At 38.9% G+C, this 23,059-nt stretch overlaps 1 protein-coding gene across 3 annotated transcripts in view; it reads left to right on the forward strand.

Moving 5' to 3' along the window:
• Positions 1–731: 731 nt before the first annotated feature.
• Positions 732–23,059, forward strand: part of LOC136724926 (phospholipid-transporting ATPase IF) — a 32,515-nt gene continuing 10,187 nt past the window's right edge. The window contains exons 1-6 of one of the 3 annotated variants that reach the window (XM_066697471.1): positions 732–827; positions 1,356–1,459; positions 1,796–1,961; positions 11,775–11,860; positions 12,767–12,892; positions 21,777–22,887. In XM_066697471.1, coding sequence (XP_066553568.1) covers positions 762–827; positions 1,356–1,459; positions 1,796–1,961; positions 11,775–11,860; positions 12,767–12,851 — 507 coding nt within the window. In that variant the 5' untranslated portion in view covers positions 732–761 and the 3' untranslated portion in view covers positions 12,852–12,892; positions 21,777–22,887. Of the gene's footprint in view, positions 828–1,355; positions 1,460–1,795; positions 1,962–11,774; positions 11,861–12,766; positions 12,893–21,776; positions 22,888–23,059 lie in introns of those variants that run through there. The other 2 variants (XM_066697470.1, XM_066697469.1) reach the window with 2 other exon arrangements.

A 23,059-nucleotide genomic window follows, 5' to 3' on the forward strand; every position in this document is an offset into this window, starting at 1 on the left:
CTCTAATTCACCTCTATTGAGAGGCTGGTTTGAGGGATTGGTCTAGATAGTACTAACACAGTTATTAAGAACAGAGTGGTATGTAGCCAGGAGGATAACTTTCTCGGTAGGTCTGTGGGTTTCTCTCTCAGTCAAGTGACGTGTAAAGATCTTCAGGCATCCACTGTTCTGCACTCTTGCCTGCTCTATTTAATTTTTGCTTTCTACCTCTTTCACACTGTGCATGCCTTCAGATTTTGAAAGCTAACAGACAACTGGTAAGAGTTTACATTTGAAAAATTTTGTGAATGACCAATCCTCTGCCACCATCACCAGTCTTGCTTTGCTGCACTTCACTCCTCACTAGGTGTTGTTCTGCCACTTCTATTCCTGTTGCTACATTGTTATATAGATGTCACAGGATAATCCCACAACCCTGTATAATCTTATTTTTTTCAGATTTTTTGTAAAATTAAGATTGTAATGCTTTCAAATATTTTGTTAGCACTAACACAATTATAACCCAAAACATTATTCATTTTTGCTATCAATGAAAGAATAAGACAAAGTAAACTAACTCCCAACACAAATCATTTTCTTTTGTTATTAAGCATTGTATTCACTGACATTTTTCTTCCTGACATTTACAAACTGTATTATTAATAATAATATTTATTTCTTAGCAGATGCCCTTGTCCTACTTACAAATCCTACTGTTATTGTGTAAAAATATTCTGCATAGCCATATTGCTTCAATGTTTTTTTTTTTTTTTCACATTTAGATGTTTGGAAACTGGACTTTTGGCACTTTGGTATTTACAGTAATGGTTATTACAGTTACCTTAAAGGTGAGTGTATTCGAACATAATATAAATTTCAGTGTACCATAAAAGTCGAGATTCTAGATTGTTGAACCTCTGGAATAAATCAAAGCTTCAACCCACCTGCTAGTCTCGAATTACAATCCGAAGTCACCATGTCAGGGGCTTCTTGGCTCTGTGCCACTCATCAGTGTAATGTATGTGAATATAAAATTTGGGAAAACCTGTATCACTCCTCTACAGAAATGTGTAGGGGTCAGTTGCATGAAACGCATGTATTGATTCATCTATTGATGTCCACGTATTGATTAAGTGTTTCATTTTTCTTAGCTAGCATATTGACATGCTTTGTACACCACATGTAAACTCTCCAAACACTTCAGGATAAAACTATAAGGGGGTTTTATCATGCAGCTGGACACATTGTAAATGTTGGTATAATAAGCCACATTTTTAGCCTTGTTTCTCTACATTCATAACACATCTGTACAACAGTGTAGTACCAGACGAGTGTTGTCATCTACATGAGGACATTTTATTTATGTTGCTTTGCAGCTGGCTCTGGAGACGCACTTCTGGACATGGGTGAATCACTTTGTGACATGGGGCTCCATCGTCTTCTACTTCATATTCTCCTTATTTTATGGGGGAATTATTTGGTAAAGTATAATTAAATGTCTTTTTAAATGTTGTTTTAGTTGTTGTTTGTTTCATATCTGCATATTTTTTTAGTAGTAGTAGTAATATTAGTTGAAAACAAGTAGTTTAATCGTGCATTTAACTTCTTATTTGCAGTATGTTCAGACATGATAAAAGTTTCTAATTAAAAAATAAATATCTGAACTACCTTGCGGTTGTTAGTTCTCCTCTGTGCTGTCCTACTCAGACGCTCTGGTTTGTGTAGGGAGATCATCAGTGTTCTTGGGAGCACAAGGGGGCATAGCCTTGAGGCAACCCTTGAATCACAGTGGTCCTGTATTCTGTTTCTTCCCCAGGCCCTTCTTGCACACACAAGACATGTATTTTGTCTTTGTTCAGCTGCTCTCCAGCGGCTCAGCCTGGTTTGCAATCATCATCATTGTCATTAGCTGCCTGTTCCCTGACGTCATCAAGAAGATATTTTATAGACAGGTCCAGCCCACCAACACACAGAAAGCACAGGCAAGTATCACTGGGTCCACCTCTGTACAGTGGCTACTACCGCGTAGAAGTTGAGCTACTGCTGTTAAATTTACAGTGACAAAATCAAAGCTGTTGATAACATAAATACTTTCAGTGAGGTTCAATCCCAGGTGGGGTATACTGCTTTTGTACCCTTGAGCAAGGTACAAGGTAAGAACCCAGCTGTATAAATGGGTAATTGTATGTTAAATGTCATATATTGTAACAATTGTAAGTTGCCCTGGATAAGGCTGTCTGCTAAGAAACTTAGTAATAATAATAATAATAATAATAATAATAATAATAGCATTGGATGTTCCATAGTGGATATCCACAAACCAGGTTTAGTTTCCATTTTCTTTTTTTGGATGTGCACGTCTGTCCTGTGTTTAGTAATTCACTGTTTCAGTGTCACCCAAGTGCTATCAATCACGCCTCACTATAAGAGCCCCACAGGCGGGCATGGCCAACATCCAGCATGGCTTTACATATAACCTTCAGAAGCATGTTCAATGTCACTTGAGGGAAGGGCCGGAGGACTGAGAAATTATAAAATGCTTTCCACCAAACTCAGACCTACAAATTATCAATATGGTCCTATGCAATCCATTGCATAGGATGATATTAATCATATATATGAATCTAAAGTTCACAGCTTTGCATAATGTTCTTTTCAGGAAGTCTATGTGAGGTGTGTGTTCATTATAAGCATTTTATGTTAGTTTTTTGTCCCAGAGAGGATATACTGGAGGAGAACAATGGATGTTCAAGGTTTTAAATTAACTCTTACACCCCCGAGTTTTCCAATGCAAAAAGCTGGCCTTAATTTTGGATTCTGACTTTCAGATAACTACTGTTTTCGTCCAGCAACATGTGCTTTAAGGAGTGACTTTGTATCGGCTCACTGTCCTCATTGGCTTTGTGTGATTCTGTTTACTGTTCTGTGTCATATTGTTGTGGCATAATGTAGCAAAAAAACAATATATACAATGTTTGTTCTGGTGCCAGGTAGGTTACACCTACCACATAAGCCTCACAGATCAGATTTTCTTCCTGCAGGGTCAATTAATGCCACCTAGTTGCATAATAATTCAAATTATGAGGGAGTCCCATGGTGGTGGTGGTAGAATCAACGTTAGCCCAATTCAAATATAAATACAGTGAGGGAAAAAAGTATTTAATGAGGGAAATAAGTATTTGATCCCCTGTCAATCAGCAAGATTTCTGGCTCCCAGGTGTCTTTTATACACATTCTCTTAAAGGGAGTGCTCCTAATCTCAGCTCGTTACCTGTATAAAAGACACCTGTCCACAGAAGCAAACAATCAATCAGATTCCAAACTCCAAAAATGAATGTGGAATTATTTAAAATAATAAATACAGTACTCACTTCTCTGACTGTTGCTACTCCTGCATTTAACTGTCTGCTGCTGAGTTGAGTTTACTATGGCTGATGCTGAGTTTAGTTGACTGACTGTTACTGCTACCTTCAGACTATGAATATTTCAATCATCAGATGAGTGATGATGAACATATCTTTATCAATGTTCAGAAGCATAAGAGCCTCAAGATGGTCATCCCTCAACACAGAGTGCAGTCTGGTTTGAATTAATTTCAGAATTGAGAAGTGAGAAACACAAGAAACATAGGTTAATGACAATGTTAAAAGAAGTTTCAGTGCACAGACTAAAGATCCAGAACTGATGAGCAAATGAGCAACATATGCACATGAAATGCATTTTCCACCTTGACTTTCTGATGTTAGACTGCTGATGTTAGTGAGTCCTGCTCATCTCTGTTCTCATATTCAGAGTAAACAGTATCTCTTAACTCCATTATCCTATTTTTTTATTCTTTGTTCGACAGATTGCAGCTATAGCAAAAGCAAGCATTCCTCAAATCCTGGACATCAGCGTTAGTCATGGTGGCAATACCTTGCAGACTTTCAGGCTGAAATACAAAACCTGGCTCCACAAGTTTCTTATTTCTGGGATCTAACCAGGGTTGGGAGGGTTACTTTTAAAAAGTAAAAGAATACAGAATACAGAAAGTTACAGAATACTGATTACCTTGTTTTGAAAATAATCTGTAACCTAATCCAATACATTACAGCAAGTCAGTAACGTAATCAGAATACTTTTAGATTTCTTTTGGAATACTTGTTTTCCTTTATTAAAAAACAAAAGCAACAGAGTTCAAGAAGTGAAACAATTTGTACTACACATTCTAATATGGATGACGGATTGAAATTGTTTATTTTTATCCACAGTACAAACAATTAAAATGGTAATTAAGATTTGCATTAGAGATGCGCCAGTCCGATAATCCGTATTGGTATTGGTCCAATACAGGCCAAAAACACTGGATCGTATATCGGAAATAATAGATTTTGTAATCCGATAAGATCCACCGATAAATTTAGCCTGAAACTTCACCTTAAAGGGGAACTCCACTAAAACTCCATATTTTCTCAGGTTATTCTATAAGTAGAAACATACAGTGCACCCAGAAAGTATTCACAGCGCTTCACTTTCTCCACATTTTGTTATGTTACAGCCTTATTCCAAAATGGATTAAATTCATTATTTTCCTCAAAATTCAACAAACAATTCCCCATAATGACAACGTGAAAAAAGTTTGTTTGAAATCTTTGCAAAATTATTAAAAATAAAAAACAAAAAAAGCACAGGTGCATCCTGTTTCCACTGATCATCCTTGAGATGTTTCTACAACTTGATTAGAGTCCACCTGTGGTAAATTCAGTTGATTGGACATGATTTGGAAAGGCACACACCTGTCTATATAAGGTCCCACAGTTAACAGTGCATGTCAGAGCACAAGCCAAGCCATGAAGTCTAAGGAATTGTCTGTAGACCTCCGAGACAGGATTGTATCAAGGCACAGATCTGGGGAAGGGTACGGAAAAACGCCTGCAGCATTGAAGGTCCCAATGAGCACAGTGGCCTCCATCATCCATACATGGAAGAATTTTGGAACCACCAGGACTCTTCCTAGAGCTGGCCGCCCGGCCAAACTGAGCGATCGGGGGAGAAGGGCCTTAATCAGGGAGGTGACCAAGAACCCGATGGTCACTCTGACAGAGCTCCAGCGTGTCTCTCTGGAGAGAGGAGAACCTTCCAGAAGAACAACCATCTCTGCAGCACTCCACCAATCAGGCCTGTATGGTAGAGTGGCCAAACGGAAGCCACTCCTCAGTAAATGGCACATGACAGCCCATCTGGAGTTTGCCACAAGGCACCTGAAGGACTCTCAGACCATGAGAAACAAAAGATTGAACTCTTTGGCCTGAATGGCAAGCATCATATCTGGAGTAAACCAGGTACTGCTCATCACCTGGCCAATACCATCCCTACAGTGAAGCATGGTGGTGGCAGCATGATGCTGCGGGGATGTTTTTCAGCGGCAGGAACTGGGAAACTAGTCAGGATCAAGGGAAAGATTAATGTAGCAATGTACAGAGACATCCTTGATAAAAACCTGCTCCAGAGCGCTCTGGACCTCAGACTGGGGCGAAGGTTCATCTTCCAACAGGACAATGACCCTAAGCACACAGCCAAGATAACAAAGGAGTGGCTACAGGACAACTCTGTGAATGTCCTTGAGTGGCCCAGCCAGAGCCCAGACTTGAACCTGATTGAATATCTCTGGAGAGATCTGAAAATAGCTGTGCACCGATGCTACCCATCCAACCTGATGGAGCTTGAGAGGTCCTGCAAAGAAGAATGGGAGAAACTGCCCAAAAATAGGTGTGCCAAGCTTGTAGCATCATACTCAAAAAGACTTGAGGCTGTAATTGGTGCCAAAGGTGCTTCAACAAAGTATTGAGCAAAGGCTGTGAATACTTATGTACATGTGCTTTTTTTGTTTTTTTTATTTTTAATAAATTTGCAAAGATTTCAAACAAACTTCTTTCATTATGGGGTATTGTTTGTAGAATTTAGAGGAAAATAATGAATTTAATCCATTTTGGAATAAGGCTGTAACATAACAAAATGTGGAAAAAGTGAAGCGCTGTGAATACTTTCCGGATGCACTGTATTATGTGCAGTGAGTTTTTCATGTCCAGCTCATTCTATGTACCATAAATCGGAGATTGAGAAATATGTCGTGACGTCACCGGGGTGCTTACTCTGGAGCTGCTTTCCTGAGAGTCAATGGGGGAGATCAGAAAAGTCACAAAAATCCTTCAAAAATAACATTTTATGCATTTTCCAATGGTTCTTTCGGAAAAATATTTTTTCCGAAAGAACCATCGGTTTGTAGTCATAAAAAGTGAACTGTCGCTATTATTTAACATGATTATTTTATTGCAGGCACCGCCGTGTGGCTACAGCGCAGTGCGAACTGCGCACGTGCGTTGTCCACAGAGCCTGCACTGCGCTGGAGCCACATGGCATGCCTGGAATAAAATAATCATGTTAAATAATAGCAACATTATTTTTTTGTTTTGCCCTCAGGAAACCTCAGTCACATACAGGGCATAGAGGACATAACAGTCACATTAGAGCAAGGTTCCTGCAGGTTAAGGATGTGGAAAAATAATTACTTTTAATGACTTTTCATAGTCTTAATTACAGACTTTTTAATTACCTGGATCAAAGTGTTCTAGGATTGTAATAGTTGAATTGACAAATTCCATATAAGCACAATCAGTGGAATTCTGCAGATCTGTGCATATCTGCGGAAATCTGCACTACAAGAACGCGACCAGTGGCTTCCTCACAGAGACAAAAACACTTTTAAGTGTATAATATGTGCAGTGCAATTAAAATACCAAAAATCTACAGTTGATATGTTAACCCACCTAAAAGCCAAACACCCTTGTGCGAAACTAGCAATTACAGAAAAGGGAAGAGGAGCAACAAACACATTAATATTATTAAGCTACATACACACAGCCAGCTATTGCCATTTATTTTGTATTCACTGGAACTCGAGCACACAGGTGTGTTTCTGAACGCAGACGGCAGTCTGTGTGTGGACTGTTGTTTGGAAACTTGGAAAAGTAAATCGTTTAGCTAATACATTTTGTATTTCGCCATTATGACCAGAAAACATTGCCACAAGGACGCTAATGTTAAGGCATTTTCGGTGCAGCTCACATTGCTAAACTATTAGGCTATTGAATGAAAAATAAATTAAAACAAATTGAAGATATTTAAGTGAAAACTTAAATGTATGACTTAGGACTAACACTGGAGATGCTATTTACGTTAATGTTAAGTTGAGTTACATTCTACATTGAAAAGTTTTTTTTGTTTTATTGGAAATGCTTTTATTTTTAAATATATATATTGAGGTTTGAGTTATTTATATTGTCATCTTTTAATCCAGTGAATGACACTGGAATTTATATACACTCACCTAAAGGATTATTAGGAACACCTGTTCAATTTCTCATTAATGCAATTATCTAACCAACCAATCACATGGCAGTTGCTTCAATGCATTTAGGGGTGTGGTCCTGGTCAAGACAATCTCCTGAACTCCAAACTGAATGTCTGAATGGGAAAGAAAGGTAATTTAAGCAATTTTGAGCGTGGCATGGTTGTTGGTGCCAGACAGGCCGGTCTGAGTATTTCACAATCTGCTCAGTTACTGGGATTTTCACGCACAACCATTTCTAGGGTTTACAAAGAATGGTGTGAAAAGGGAAAAACATCCAGTATGCGGCAGTTCTGTGGGGGTCGAAAATGCCTTGTTGATGCTAGAGGTCAGAGGAGAATGGGCCGACTGATTCAAGCTGATAGAAGAGCAACTTTGACTGAAATAACCACTCGTTACAACCGAGGTATGCAGCAAAGCATTTGTGAAGCCACAACACGTACAACCTTGAGGCGGATGGGCTACAACAGCAGAAGACCCCACCGGGTACCACTCATCTCCACTACAAATAGGAAAAAGAGGCTACAATTTGCACAAGCTCACCAAAATTGGACAGTTGAAGACTGGAAAAATGTTACCTGGTCTGATGAGTCTCGATTTCTGTTGAGACATTCAGATGGTAGAGTCAGAATTTGGCGTAAACAGAATGAGAACATGGATCCATCATGCCTTGTTACCACTTGTGCAGGCTGGTGGTGGTGGTGGTGTAATGGTGTGGGGGATGTTTTCTTGGCACACTTTAGGCCCCTTAGTGCCAATTGGGCATCGTTTAAATGCCACGGCCTACCTGAGCATTGTTTCTGACCATGTTCATCCCTTTATGACCACCATGTACCCATCCTCTGATGACTACTTCCAGCAGGATAATGCACCATGTCACAAAGGTAGAATCATTTCAAATTGGTTTTTTGAACATGACAATGAGTTCACTGTACTAAACTGGCCCCCACAGTCACCAGATCTCAACCCATTAGAGCATCTTTGGGATGTGGTGGAACGGGAGCTTCGTGCCCTGCCACAAATCTCCATCAACTGCAAGATGCTATCCTATCAATATGGGCCAACATTTCTAAAGAATGCTTTCAGCACCTTGTTGAATCAATGCCACGTAGAATTAAGGCAGTTCTGAAGGCGAAAGGGGGTCAAACACAGTATTAGTATGGTGTTCCTAATAATCCTTTAGGTGAGTGTATATATATATATATATATATTATATATAGTGTTAATTAAATGTTGAGATTTTAATTTTGCACAGTTACTTTCAGTGATATTTCAGTATTCATCCTGAATGTTTAAATGCTGCTTAAATATATATTTTTTCATTTAAAAGAGTTTCACAAAATAAAAGGAAGCAGCATTATTACATAAGTCATGTTGTTGTGGGCTTTGTATTTTTTCCTTTAAGGAAATAGAGAATTTGTTTCACATTGCATCCATACATATGGCATATTAATAGCTTAGTAGTTAACAAAAATATCGGATCGGTATCGGCAGATGTAATGGTTGAGGTATCGGTATCAGATCAGAAAAGAAAAAGTGGTATCGAGCCATCCCTAATTTGCATCAGTTTGATTTTCATGCATATTTATACTTTGCTTTTTGAAACTACATTTTGATACCCTTTAAATTTGTACAAACCGACACAAATCAGACATATAAATAATGCGAAAATGTTCAAAGGTGTCATGTTCGCTGTCATTTTAATGCAGGCGTTGGTTTCAGTTTTTTGCTGATTAGTGATATGTGAAACGCATTTTCTTGAAAACTTAAAGGAGTATCTTCTCTATAAATTCTACGTACGTTAAATGCTTGCAAAGACTAGATTATTTTGTTCTATCTGTGTAGATACACGGATCAAGCAACTTGCTGTAACAAAGGGGATTTAAACACCATGTATTGATATCCATGTTATTGTTATCACCGGTTTCAAATCACCCGGCACCGAAAACAGTTTGAAATCAATGCAATTAGGGCGGTATTTTTAAGTATCAACATGTGAGGAATGTTATGCATCTCGTTTCTGCAATTAATACAATTTTGACGTCTTACCTTCTTTTAAGTGATATCTATCGGTTTGTAAAAAGTTAAAGGTTTGACATGTGAGGATCCCCTGAAGGCACACGTGGTTAAAGAGTACCGCACCGCACACCACAGGACTAGTTTATTCAGTTTGTGTGATTTGTTTTATTTTATACTATTAACATGTTGTATGTTGTTATTTTGGTATTATATTAAGTCTTTCATTGTTTAGGTCACAGAAACAGCTAGGATGCATAGCAACTATTTGTAATTTACGTGGATTTATCTTAAATTTGGATAGGATAACTTATTACTGCAAATGCAAACTATCGATAACGTTTTTGGTTATACTATGCTTGTGCTGCCATTTTGATTATTATAAAATATTTAATTATTAAATCGTATTTATTATCATTTTTATTAAAATGCGTATTTTGTACTCGCATGTCAAGCATAATTCTATTAAGGCTGCACACATTTAAAAAATAAAATCTTACCTCCAGATGTTTTTTTTTTTTTTTTAGATTTGAAGTTGAGTCCTTAGAGCAGACGTTATTGTCCCATGGTAGGCACATCTTGCACTTTAATATTTGTTCAATTTTCTTTATTTGAAAGTGAACAATTGCCTGTACTTCAACGAGTTATATCCCTGCTAACACACAATGTTGCCACAACATTGCAGAAACTTAATTTACGTTGGCACAACATTGTAGAGCTGTGTGTTACTAGTTGCGATGCTGACTAGCAGCTTCCATTCTGCTGCCTGTTGTACAATGGTGCCGAATCAGCCGCTCTTTGGCTAGAGACACGTAAATAAAAACTGTTGCACAAATACTACACGTGGGCCCCTTCAGATTCGCGCAATTTCCTTACACTTTTGTACACTTTCATGTAAATGATCTAGAAGTAATCAGTAATCTCTTACTCTTTTAAAATGTATCGGTAATCGGAATACTCGTCTGACAGGAGTAACTGTAACCGGAATACAAGTATCAAAATTCTGTAATCTGATTACGTAACGCCGCTACTTGTATTCCGTTACTCCCCAACTCTGGATCTAACACTGCATCTTTCATTAAGTTTGTATGTGTCATAATCTTGTTCTCAAGTGTAACAATAGCCTTCTTGAATATAACTTCATTAATATATTACACATGGTGGGACAGAGACTAGATGCAATTAAATATTTAGAAAACCTGAGGATATACTAAATTTGAATGATTGTTGCTATACTTCAAAGTAAATAACCTATACATGTCTTTTTTTTCCAAAGTAAAAACCATCCTGAAGTATTTTCCCCCTAGACAAAAGGGTTTCTATAACAAATAAAGTAAAAAGAGAAACATCTTAAATTTGTCATTACTATAGTTAGCGTACATGATATGTATAATTAAAACACCATTTACAGCAAATTTCATTTTCATACAATGACAACCAAACCTAATGTTGCCAGAGCTGTGATCTATCAATTAATAATAATTCCAGTACAACGTTCAGTAAATTCTAAATGAATTCAAGATGTTTGTAATAATGATAATGTTTAAATTTTAAAAATTAGTTTCATTATTCAGATGAAAGTAAGTCTATGAAACAATCACAATTCCAGTAAGTCATGACTACTCTCAATCATTGAATATTGTACACTTATTATGTTGTTGGCAGGGAGTCGGGTTGTTTTCGTTAGTAAACCTCATAATTGAGATTGTGATGACATCTAATCTAACTCAATAGATTTCCCTTTCTTCACTTAACACACTTAGCAGCACCTTTCTATTGAATTTTCGTGGAGGGCAGGGCAGGCCATTTTATCATGGGAGGCCTGTCGTGTAGTCCTGTCACCCGTGCACACATTATATTTAAAAAAACAAAAACAAAAACAGGCCAGGTTGCTAATAGCATCCTAAGCATCCCGGGCCGGTCCACCACTGGTTCAAGTCAGCAATTGAATAACCATGTGCATATGCACCTTGAGACAATCTGAATTAGATTTTCCTGAGTGTTTTGGTTTAACCTAGTCAGCTTTTGAGATATCCTAATATGTTAGATGGTTGTGAGGACTCTGACTGTTTCATCCCATGCGATTTTGGTAATTCAGTTTGATTTCAGTGACACCAAGCATCTGTTAATGTTAATTGCATTATTCATTTTTTTCAGGGACATATGCAATTTTGTGTCAGTGTCAGTGACTGAGTGTATCAGTTGTATGCATTGTTGCAGTGTGGAAACCACATATCTGGTCTTCAGTCTCTCTCATTGCAGGTTTCCAGTTAATCCTTCTGCCCCACTGTCTCTGTCTTTGTGTTTTTCTTGTATGGAAAAGCCTGCTCTGGTGTCTCTCTTCCCCTACTGACCTCTTGTGTATTCCATCCCTCTTTTGTTTGCTTCATAGATGTACTCCAACAGAGTTGCATTAGGTGACGACTTCATCGCTCTGCAGCCATTGTCCAGAGCCAAGAATCAGCTCGGGAAAATTAGGTAGAGTAGGAGAGCCAGTTACTACCTGATATGTGCATGTGGAAGACAAACTAACCAGCATTCAGGGGAAGGAGAGAGGAGAGAGGCATGAGACTGGACAGGCTTTAACCCTGCTGCTGGCATGTAGACTCTGAAAGGATAAGCATAACACAGTTTGCACCTTTACTCATGACAGCCATGAGGCCTTAGCCCAGCATGATGGTTAGGAGTTTGCAGTTCTCTATTAGTGCCAGAAGTGTGCAGTGCATTTCAATGTAAGGAAGGAGGGAGGTGGGGGTGGTGACATTACCTGCATGATGCACTGGTAGTGTCTTAATACTGTATCTGACGCACACCCACAATACAACTCCTTTTCCTGTTGTTTTGCATTGTATTGTTTCATGCATATATTGAATATATAGGAATTAAATAACTAGATGCTTAAAGAATACTTTTATTATCAGACTAGCTGAAACGGATCAACTACTGCAAATCAGAAAGATCATTTTTCAGCTGCACCCTTTTCTGGAAGGAGGAGTTTAAGCCATCCCTCTTCCTGACTGAAATTTGGTAAATTATGCATTTTAAATGAGCAGCATGTGTGCTCTAGACTGAGAGGAAGGGGGTTTATCACATGCCTGAAGACAAGTGAAACTGTAACTCTGCAATGTAATAAGAAGTGTTCAGAAAGCTTTTTAAAATTTAAACAAAGGCGCCTGTAAGTAACATGGACATGAGTTCAAATGGCGGTATTTTGAAAATCTGAAACCCTTGTATTTTGTCTCAGATTTTCTATGGAAATAAGAGGCCTGAACAACATGTCCAGTGGTGGCAGCAGGGGGTGCTGTGCTGTCCTTGGAGCTTTCTGCAACTCTCCTTATGTCGAGGCAGTGTCCTCTGAGACTCACACATTTTTTGTCCTTCTAGATGGAAGAGGATAACAATTCAGTCAGCTCAGAATATGACTTTGCTGAAAGCAGGAGCAGAGGCGAGGACAATTGGCAACTGTTAGCTACCTCATCCAGTCAGCAGGACAGACCTTGCAACCTCTAGGTAGTACTCCCACCCTACCCTATGTGTCTGCACTGGACTGCCGTTCTCCTCCCAACCCTCTATAGCACAGATCTGCCAAGTGAGGGAACAGCTGGGCTGTGTCCCAAATCGCCCACTTGTTCCCTCGTTCCCTTCCCTTGCGGGGCGGATGTACTACGGTGGCCATCTTAAGGGCTGTCCCAAACCCTTAGGGAACGAGTGAAGGGAGCCTAATCGAGCCGTTTGTGCCCTTTAATACTCCCTTTAGCGTAGTGTACAAAAGAGCACACTTATGCGGAAGTGTTTTAGCGCTGAAGTCCCAGAACTCTTTGCGTTAAAGGCGGAGACACGTCAACTGGGAAAATATAGCAGCGGCGGGTGCATATACATGTAATGTTATTTACACAGTTTTAGAAATTGTTAAATTATGTATCAAGGAAATGATATGTAGATAGATAAAATAAAATGATTATATAATCATGATTTAAATATACGATTAGAAAGTTAAACCAAAACATGTTTTGGAAACTATCATTTAATTAATTACTGAAGTAGTATCCTATAAAACTAGGAGGTGATATGGACAGTGTATTTCAAAATTATTATTATTATTATTTTTATTATTATTATTACTACTACTACTATTTTAATTAAATACAAATACAAGAAAAGACTGCGTAGGTACTTTTTATGACAAAGGCAAAGGTGCTGAATGCTGGCGCTGAAGTGTGTCCCATTAAGCGCTTTTAGTTACACCCTACACCCTCCTCACTCAAGTGCACACTCTGTGACGTAAGCACAACGTCACGCAAAGTGTACACTTGTCGAAGGGTGTAGGGAGCAAGTGTGCGATTTGGGACGCAGCCCTGGTGTAGAGAGGCAATGGGACAGCCCTGAAGAATGGTTTCTTCTATATCTATACCGTGATCCCTGTGGCACTGTGCTGTATCATTAATTCTTCAGTCCGTAGTTTATGAAATATATCAGCATCAATTTCCATGTATCTTTTGTTGCTCTTAGTGTTGTGTGTTGAGTCAGGTATTTATTTTATTTTTAATTTGCATGATCTATTTTTATTTTTCCAGGTTATAGCAAGGTGACTATACACTTTTGTAAGAACTTTTTGTATGCATTTCAGCAAGTGTTATCGTAGTGAATTTCATAAGAATAAGAGAAACTATACATTTGAAATAAGAGGAAACCTTTTGGGGAGGACTTTTATCCAGCAATATAGGCTGATGATGATCTACAGTACTGTGCAAAAGTTTTAGGCAGTTGTGAAAAAATGCTATAACGTAAGAATGCTCTCAAAAATAGACATGTTAATAGATTATATTAATCAATTAACTAAATGCAAACAGAAACAGTTGTGTAGGAGGAATAAAACTGGGTGAGGAATAGCCAAACTCAGCTAAAAAGGTGAGGTTGCTGAAGACAGTTTACTGTCATAAGTTATACACCATGGCAAGAGTGAGCACAGTAATAAGACACAAGGTAGTTATACTGCATCAGCAAGGTCTCGCTCAGGCAGAAATTTCAAGGCAGACAGGGGTTTCCAGATGTGCTGTCCAAGCTCTTTTGAAGAAGCAAAAAGAAACGGGCAATGTTGAGGACTGTAGACGCAGTGGTCAGCCAAGGAAACTTACTGCAGCAGATGAAAGACACATGTTTACTTCCCTTCACAATCGGAAGATGTCCACGAATGAGAGTCTGCAGGCAACAGTGAAGCATGATGGAGAAATGCAAGTTTGGGGCTGCATTTCTGCAAATTTGGTAAGATTTAATGGTCTCCTCAATGCTGAGAAGTACAGGCAGATACTTATCCATCATGCAATACCCTCAGGGAGGCATCTGATTGGCCCCAAATTTATTCTGCAGAATGACAACAACCCCAAACATAAAGCGAAAGTCATTAAGAACTATCTTCAGCATAAGAAGAACAAGGAGTCCTGGAAGTGATGGTATGGCCCCCACACCTTGATCTCAACATCATTGAGTCTGTCTGGGATTACATGAAGAGAGAGAAGCAACTGAGGCTGTCTAAATCCACAGAAGAAATGTGGTTAGTTCTCCAAGATGTTTGGGCCAACCTACCTGTTGAGTTCCTTCAAAAACTGTGTGCAAGTGTACCTAGAAAAATTGATGGTGTTTTGAAGGCAAAGGGTGGTCACACCAAATATTGATTTGATGTAGATTTGTCTTCTGTTCACTCACTTTGCATTTAGTTAAATAATCTATTAACGTCTATTTTTGAAAGCATTCTTACTTTACAGCATTTTTTCACACCTGCCTAAAACTTTCTCCCTCAAAGCAAATTACATACTGATCCCATGCTGTTCTGTAATATTGTCTTGTTCTTTTGAATACTTTTTTAAATTTTTCTAATTCCCATCCAGCTTTCGGTTTTTGTTTTTGAAATATTTTATGTATTGATTTCCAAACTGGAGATATTTTCTAATTTGAAACATTACAAAATCCACTTTGATAGATCCTTTTAAATTGCTTCTTCCACTAAAATGTCTGGCTTTAAAGCTCTAGATGACATTTTGTTTTGAAGAAGTCTGCTCAAAGAATGCCTTACACTTGGCTTCCCATATAATCACTATATTATTGATAGTTTATTTTGTGAAGTTCCTATGAAATCTTTATAACAGTCTGCAGTGGTTATGTGTCCTTTTTGTGGTAATTTCCTTCATCCTTTATTATAAGTCTAAATTACGGGGGAATCCTGAGAGGATATGAGCTCAGTCTACTGTGATTCCCTCTTCCCTTATAATCCCTGAGCCACGGAAACCCTGTGTTTGCATACCGTAATGCAGTAATCTCTCTGGAATGAGGACTGGGTAATCATTCAAGTCCGAAGCACTGCCCACCAAACACTTTCGTAGGAACCCGATGTCATGGTCCCCTAGCACTCCCCCTCTATACTCAATAGGGGCCGCTAATTCCCTGCCTTCTCCCTGCTCTCAGCATTCATCAGTCTGTTTACATTCCGTACACCCTTGTGCACTCGTGCTTCCACCCTCTGTTCCCATTCGCCCTGCACCTCCCAAGCCTGGTTTCTGCTCCCTTTATTATCCCTTACCATATCCCAGGCCATCAAGCCCGGCAAGCATTCGAGTTTTCTGTTCTCCCCTTCGGCCTGTCGCTAGCCCCTTGCACTTTCTCCAAGTGCATGTACATCGTGTTAGCCTCCTTGCAAACCTGATTCTCGGACGTCTCTCTGAAGCCTTCGGGTCAATCGAGAGAAGAGCTACCTGATGCCAACTCAGCAGGTGCATTTCCATGCTCGCGACGTTGGCGCTTGTGATACAACAACTCTAGAGCCAATACAGCAGAGCCAACCACTGTCCACTATGGTTCTCTGTCCGAGACCGCTCAGGAACCCTAGGGATCGACGTACTAGCTCACACGTGGCCGTGCTGTCTCCTATACGCATTCCCACCGTTCCCCCTTCTCCTGGTGGTCCATGAATGTTCCTGCTGCTACACTGTATATACTGTTGTGTTCAGCCTGGTCACTCTAGTTCTGACTAGCCAGCTGTGTATTTTGTTGGATTTCAGTGGGTCTGCCTCTAAGAGTTGCTCTATTGCCCTGCGATGTATATTGTGCAAGTAGATTTACAGCTTCACTCCTAGCTGCGCTAGTGGAGCAGCCAGCCTTGCAAGCGGAGGGAATAAGAGTTGCCTATGTAACGCCGCTTTGTACATGCTGGTTGTAGACAGTTCCCATTAAGAGCGTGACTTCGGTCCTCGCTTCTGGGCAGCACAGGTGTGGCCCCAGAGGGCCCCTGTGGCTCCTGTGGCTCCTGTCTGGAGTTGTGTTCACAAGGCCCACTAGCGGTACACCTCGGGGCAGGGTCCCTTATTAGCTTGCTGCCTACTCCCATGCGAGTAGTGAAGATGGCGGCATCACTTACTATTTTGACAGCCGGAAGTCCCGCCCTCCCTACATACCATAGACCGGAAGGCCCACCTCACCTTCCGGTTACCCCCACCTTTGAACCGGAACTTCTCCCTGGGTTATTCTTTGACCCTACCTGTCAGCCATCTTGGATGATATCGGCCATTTTGGATGTCAGCCATCTTGGCTGATATCAGCCATTTGTAAGGAAATAGGTCATCTGGTAAGATGTTAGCCATTTTGTTAGGGTGACATCCATCATGGTGAGTGTCCAAGGGCACCTCACCCTGCTGGTGTTGGAGGTGTAATGTTTAATAGCATAAACTATGTTTTTAAGGTTATATTGTTTTATGATATTGTTTTAGTACATTTAAAAAATAGGAAGTTTTAAATACATATATATTAGGTTATATTGTTTTATGATACTGTTTTAGTAAATAAAAATAGAATACGAAAAGTTTTAAATATATATATATATATATATATATATATATATATATATATATATATATACACACTCACCTAAAGGATTATTAGGAACACCTGTTCAATTTCTCAATAATGCAATTATCTAACCAACCAATCACATGGCAGTTGCTTCAATGCATTTCGGGGTGTGGTCCTGGTCAAGACAATCTCCTGAACTCCAAACTGAATGTCTGAATGGGAAAGAAAGGTGATTTAAGCAATTTTGAGCGTGGCATGGTTGTTGGTGCCAGACAGGCCGGTCTGAGTATTTCACAATCTGCTCAGTTACTGGGATTTTCACGCACAACCATTTCTAGGGTTTACAAAGAATGGTGTGAAAAGGGAAAAACATCCAGTATGCGGCAGTCCTGTGGGGGTCGAAAATGCCTTGTTGATGCTAGAGGTCAGAGGAGAATGGGCCGACTGATTCAAGCTGATAGAAGAGCAACTTTGACTGAAATAACCACTCGTTACAACCGAGGTATGCAGCAAAGCATTTGTGAAGCCACAACACGTACAACCTTGAGGCGGATGGGCTACAACAGCAGAAGACCCCACCAGGTACCACTCATCTCCACTACAAATAGGAAAAAGAGGCTACAATTTGCACAAGCTCACCAAAATTGGACAGTTGAAGACTGGAAAAATGTTGCCTGGTCTGATGAGTCTCGATTTCTGTTGAGACATTCAGATGGTAGAGTCAGAATTTGGCGTAAACAGAATGAGAACATGGATCCATCATGCCTTGTTACCACTTGTGCAGGCTGGTGGTGGTGGTGTAATGGTGTGGGGGATGTTTTCTTGGCACACTTTAGGCCCCTTAGTGCCAATTGGGCATCGTTTAAATGCCACGGCCTACCTGAGCATTGTTTCTGACCATGTCCATCCCTTTATGACCACCATGTACCCATCCTCTGATGACTACTTCCAGCAGGATAATGCACCATGTCACAAAGGTCGAATCATTTCAAACTGGTTTCTTGAACATGACAATGAGTTCACTGTACTAAACTGGCCCCCAAAGTCACCAGATCTCAACCCAATAGAGCATCTTTGGGATGTGGTGGAACGGGAGCTTCGTGCCCTGGATGTGCATCCCACAAATCTCCATCAACTGCAAGATGCTATCCTATCAATATGGGCCAACATTTCTAAAGAATGCTTTCAGCACCTTGTTGAATCAATGCCACGTAGAATTAAGGCAGTTCTTAAGGCGAAAGGGGGTCAAACACAGTATTAGTATGGTGTTCCTAATAATCCTTTAGGTGAGTGTATATATATATATATATATATATATATATATATATATATATGCAAACACACATATATATATATTATGTTTTATTTATCAATAGACACTAAAGACATGTACACCACTTTTCTTAGAGAGACACAGTGAAGCACTATTTGTGAGTACTCATGTATAAAATAATATATAATATATGTATATATAATATCATTTGTTTGTGCTCAAATGTATAGAATTAATAAAATACACACACACACACAATGGTGACTTATATTGTGACAAACAAGCATTTTACAACATGGAACATAGTCAGAAGTAGAAAAAGATACTCCAAAAAATGTTGTACAGATACTTGTAATTAATTTCTGGTTCACAACACCAACATGATTCTGGCAACAAAGTACATCAGGTATCTATTGTAAATTAAGTGAGAAACACTTAAGTTTATATTCCTTTGAAAATACCTTATTTTTCAAACCTACAAATACATGGTGACAACTGCAAGCATGAAACACATACAAAACACAGAAATAGGGACCACATTGCAAGGATATAATAAGCACAAATGGTATTTTACTGCAAATTTTAAGTTTTGTAAAATTATTTATATAACTTCTAGGAGTAATCTGCAAACTACATAGTGAAAATGCAATCAGTCTTCAGGAAACACATACAGCAGACTGAAATAAGCACAACGTCATATTTATATGACCCAAAACTGCATTCTGCTAAACCCTGAAACTCTGAAAAATCACTACAAACTCTATGTTTTATATAATGGCTTATTTCACAGACACAGAACCAAATAGGCTCACCCTCAACATAGTCCAACACTTACACAAAGTATGATGTAAACTTAAAGGTTTACCAGTAGTACAGGGGTATTATTAATCTATTCATGCAACTTTTAGATACTTGTGTAATACAGAGCTAACAACGGCATTGAGAGCGGGTAGCAGGGCTTAGACAATGCTGTGCGCTGGGGTTTAAAATGACTCTGTAGGCCAGGGCTTCAAAACCTTACCCCATTTTAACATGGTCAAATTAGCCTCCAAACCCTAAAATACTAAGACGTTTTTTTGTATCATATGTATCATGTTGTATTACTATGTACATTAATGTGGTTTATACTTTTGATTTAATATGACATAATTTTATCTTTATTTATTATTTATTTAATTACAAGTTCATATATATATATATATATATATATATATATATATATATATATATATATAAATAAATAACAAATTCTATATAATAATATTAATAATAATGCAAAAACATATTAAGCAATCATATTTTTACTTACAAAAGAATATATATATAAAATAATAATTTAATAATAATAATAATTTAAAAACATATTAAACAAAACTCACCCTGACTTTGTCACAACCTCAGGATGGGGAACCTCTGCTGTAGACCCTCATCTACTCTGTCAACAGTTTGTAGGTGACTTGTAACACAAGGGCAGAAACATGAAAACTCAGTCTTGGTGGGGTGATTCTGTCCAGTGGTCTGATCTGATACAACTTTCTACTACATTTCATATTCTATTAAAATAGAACAAATGAGTAGTTCATAAAAAAGTGTTAAATCTGCTACTCTTATGAGTGTCTCTACAGCCCCTCATTGCTCCCTTGCATTACAGAGCATGACACGTGCTATTCACATTGAAATTCGCATTCATGTTGATGTAGGACTCGTCAACACAAAACTGTACAAAAATACATGAAATACATAAACAATACAAACATTAAGAACAGAAACTAATTTCAATCTGACATTTCACAGTATAGAAATTAAATCAGTTTGACTTACCTCATAGCTTTCCTCAGGCTCGGAGCCAGGCCCCGTCTTGCCATCAGCGTCAGAAGCTGAGCGCTCTGTGTAAGATTCAGAATATAGTTCAGCTGTGTGCAGTGAAGAGGGGAAATTGAGATGCAGAGCAGGCAGAGTGTCTGTGAGACTGATCTCTGTCCTGCTTGTCCTGCAGAGCCTCTCTTATCTGAAATGGCACTGGACACACCCAAAGCAGCAACGCCCCCAGACAGCAGGTCCTTAAGAGAGAACACTGTCAAATTTAACATTCAATAAAAGTCCACAGTTTTGACCATTTTCAGTTGAATTAATCCTCAGCATCAAATACATTGAGACTGTACACAGCTTTCAGATGCATTGTACTTTAAGATATGTTGTATATTTAGGCTACCCTGTTATTTCTTGAATAAAATGTTATTTTATGAGAGCAGTAAGAAAAAGGGGGAACAAAGATATATAATTGAATTAATAATTTTAAGCACTCTTGCTATTAGAAATAACTAAGATGAAGGCCTAAACTGGCTATCTAGTAACTGTTTAAAAAGAAATGGTTTTCTGTGAGTGTGCTAAAGAATTGAACTTCTCATTTCTGTCATTACAGTGAACTAACTGGAATACGTAGTATACACCTAACAATTGCTTAGAATGAAATGCTTTTCTTTATGAAATGTAAGATGAGTGCTCAGAATAATTAGACATCTATATTTCGACCCGGGCTTGATTATGTTGACAGTTTATGGCTGTGCTTTGCCATTAATCCAGATTTCACCTTGTTCTCTATGGGTTGGTTTCAGAGCATGATTAGCACTAGTTTAAGTACATTACTCAGAATATGGCACTCACCATTGTTTGGTATACACAATGATTTAGCCTGAAGGACAATAAACCATTGGTATATACTACTATACTAGGTTAGCAAAAGTAATGTACCCATGTACATAAACAACTTACAGTCTGAATTAAGCATTCTTGGCTCTGTCTCACATGTACCAACTTTTAAAATCTCAATTTGACTTACTAGTAAAAGTTACAAAGTGAGAGGGATTTAACCAAAGACAAAGAACTGTCTATTTTTTTTAATTAAACCTTAATCATTTTTGCCATTATCAATATGTTGAATACCTAAAATGTGCACATAACAGAAATATTGACAAATTTCTTTCTTTTTATTATTATCACTTTTAAGCCTTCACTAGTCTCATAAGGAAACACATTTCTGTGTCAATATTTCTGTTACTGTGTGCTAGATTTTATACACCTGTCAGCAATGGGTGTGGCTGAAATATCCAAATCCACTAATTAGAAGGGTTGTCCACATACTTTTGTACCATGTAGTTTAACCTGAGGGTGTGGGTGTGAGTGAATGCATGTAGAGGGTTAAAAAAAATTACTGATTCTAATCCATTTTCTTCTGTTCTTATGTCATCTGACTCTCTCCCCTCCTCACTTCCGCATCCACAGCTTACTGAAATGTATCAGGGCATCAGCTGCATGGACTCGGTATGCTGCTTCTCTGATGGGGAGACGGCCTGCGCTGCGGTGGGGAGAGTGGTGGATCGAGTGATGGGCCGCTGCGACCCTTCATGTGTCAGCAGGTGTGGCATCTCTCTCAATAGTCTCTGCTGCCGGAGAATCTCCTACAAGCTGGAGCACGACGAAGCAGCAGTGGTAGATGTGTAACACCCAGTGCCCTGCTCCCTGCCCCACTGCCTCAGGCCACACTGCTAACTTTTTAGATTTTTTTTAGACTTTTTATCCAGGATAAGAAACTGGGGAGGGACAATACAGAGAAGCAACAATAACAGTAAATGAAATGGCTCAACACCAAGGCTGTAAGGAATGTGTATGTTTAGGGGATGGGATTTTGCTGGCACTAGTTTTACAGAAAATAAATCAGAAATGGTACACTTTTTTCCCAAAATGTATTTTAAGTTTTTCATTTTCAGATACATATGTTTCTTGTGTTTATAAAATCCGGATTTCTGTGTTTGTGCGTGTGTGCGTGCGTGCATGTGTGCGAGGCATTTCTTTCTGAAAGCTAGCCTCACTAACTCTGAGGATGCTCTGCTTTATTGAGGTGGCAGGGCTGTTTCTGTGTTTTCTTCATGTGGCTGACCTGATTTTTATATATTGATGACTGCAAATGGTTGTTTCCACAACTGGTTTAAACTTTTATTTAAATATATATTATTATTCTGTACCCAAGATCCAGTGTTAATTGATTTTCTGTGAATCTTTTTCTTCCCCATGTGTTACTTTATTAAACAAAACAAAATATTAACAACATCTGGACTGTTTACAGTGGGTCCAGAGAGAAGGCGTTTAGCCAGTTTTGGGTATGCAAACCTTTTGTACATCTCGGCTTGCTTGTTCTTCTTGATTAGGATTTCTGGTTTGCTATAACCATGTTGCATTTCCAAGGCAGGAGGGAGTGAAGGGCATGCCTCTGACTCTTTCCTAAAAAAAAAAAAAAAAAAATCTGCCTTGTGCATCCTAGTCCACCATTTCAGGTCTCATTTTGTAGTCAAGTATGTATACAGTCATAAATAAAAACGGAAGCGGTTGGACACTCTCTACTGCAGCTGGGTTTGTCTTTGTGTCTTTGTATCTGGCAGGCTGGGATAGGCCCCAGCTCAGCAGCTCTAAACACTGAAGCCAGGGTGCGAATCCAGCAATGTAGAAGAATGGGGCTTGGCCCTGAGACACTGAACGCACACTTGGCCCTTCATTTTCACACGGCAATA

Source organism: Amia ocellicauda, unplaced genomic scaffold, assembly GCF_036373705.1.
Source record: "Amia ocellicauda isolate fAmiCal2 unplaced genomic scaffold, fAmiCal2.hap1 HAP1_SCAFFOLD_198, whole genome shotgun sequence".
In the NCBI taxonomy this organism is placed as follows: domain Eukaryota; kingdom Metazoa; phylum Chordata; class Actinopteri; order Amiiformes; family Amiidae; genus Amia; species Amia ocellicauda.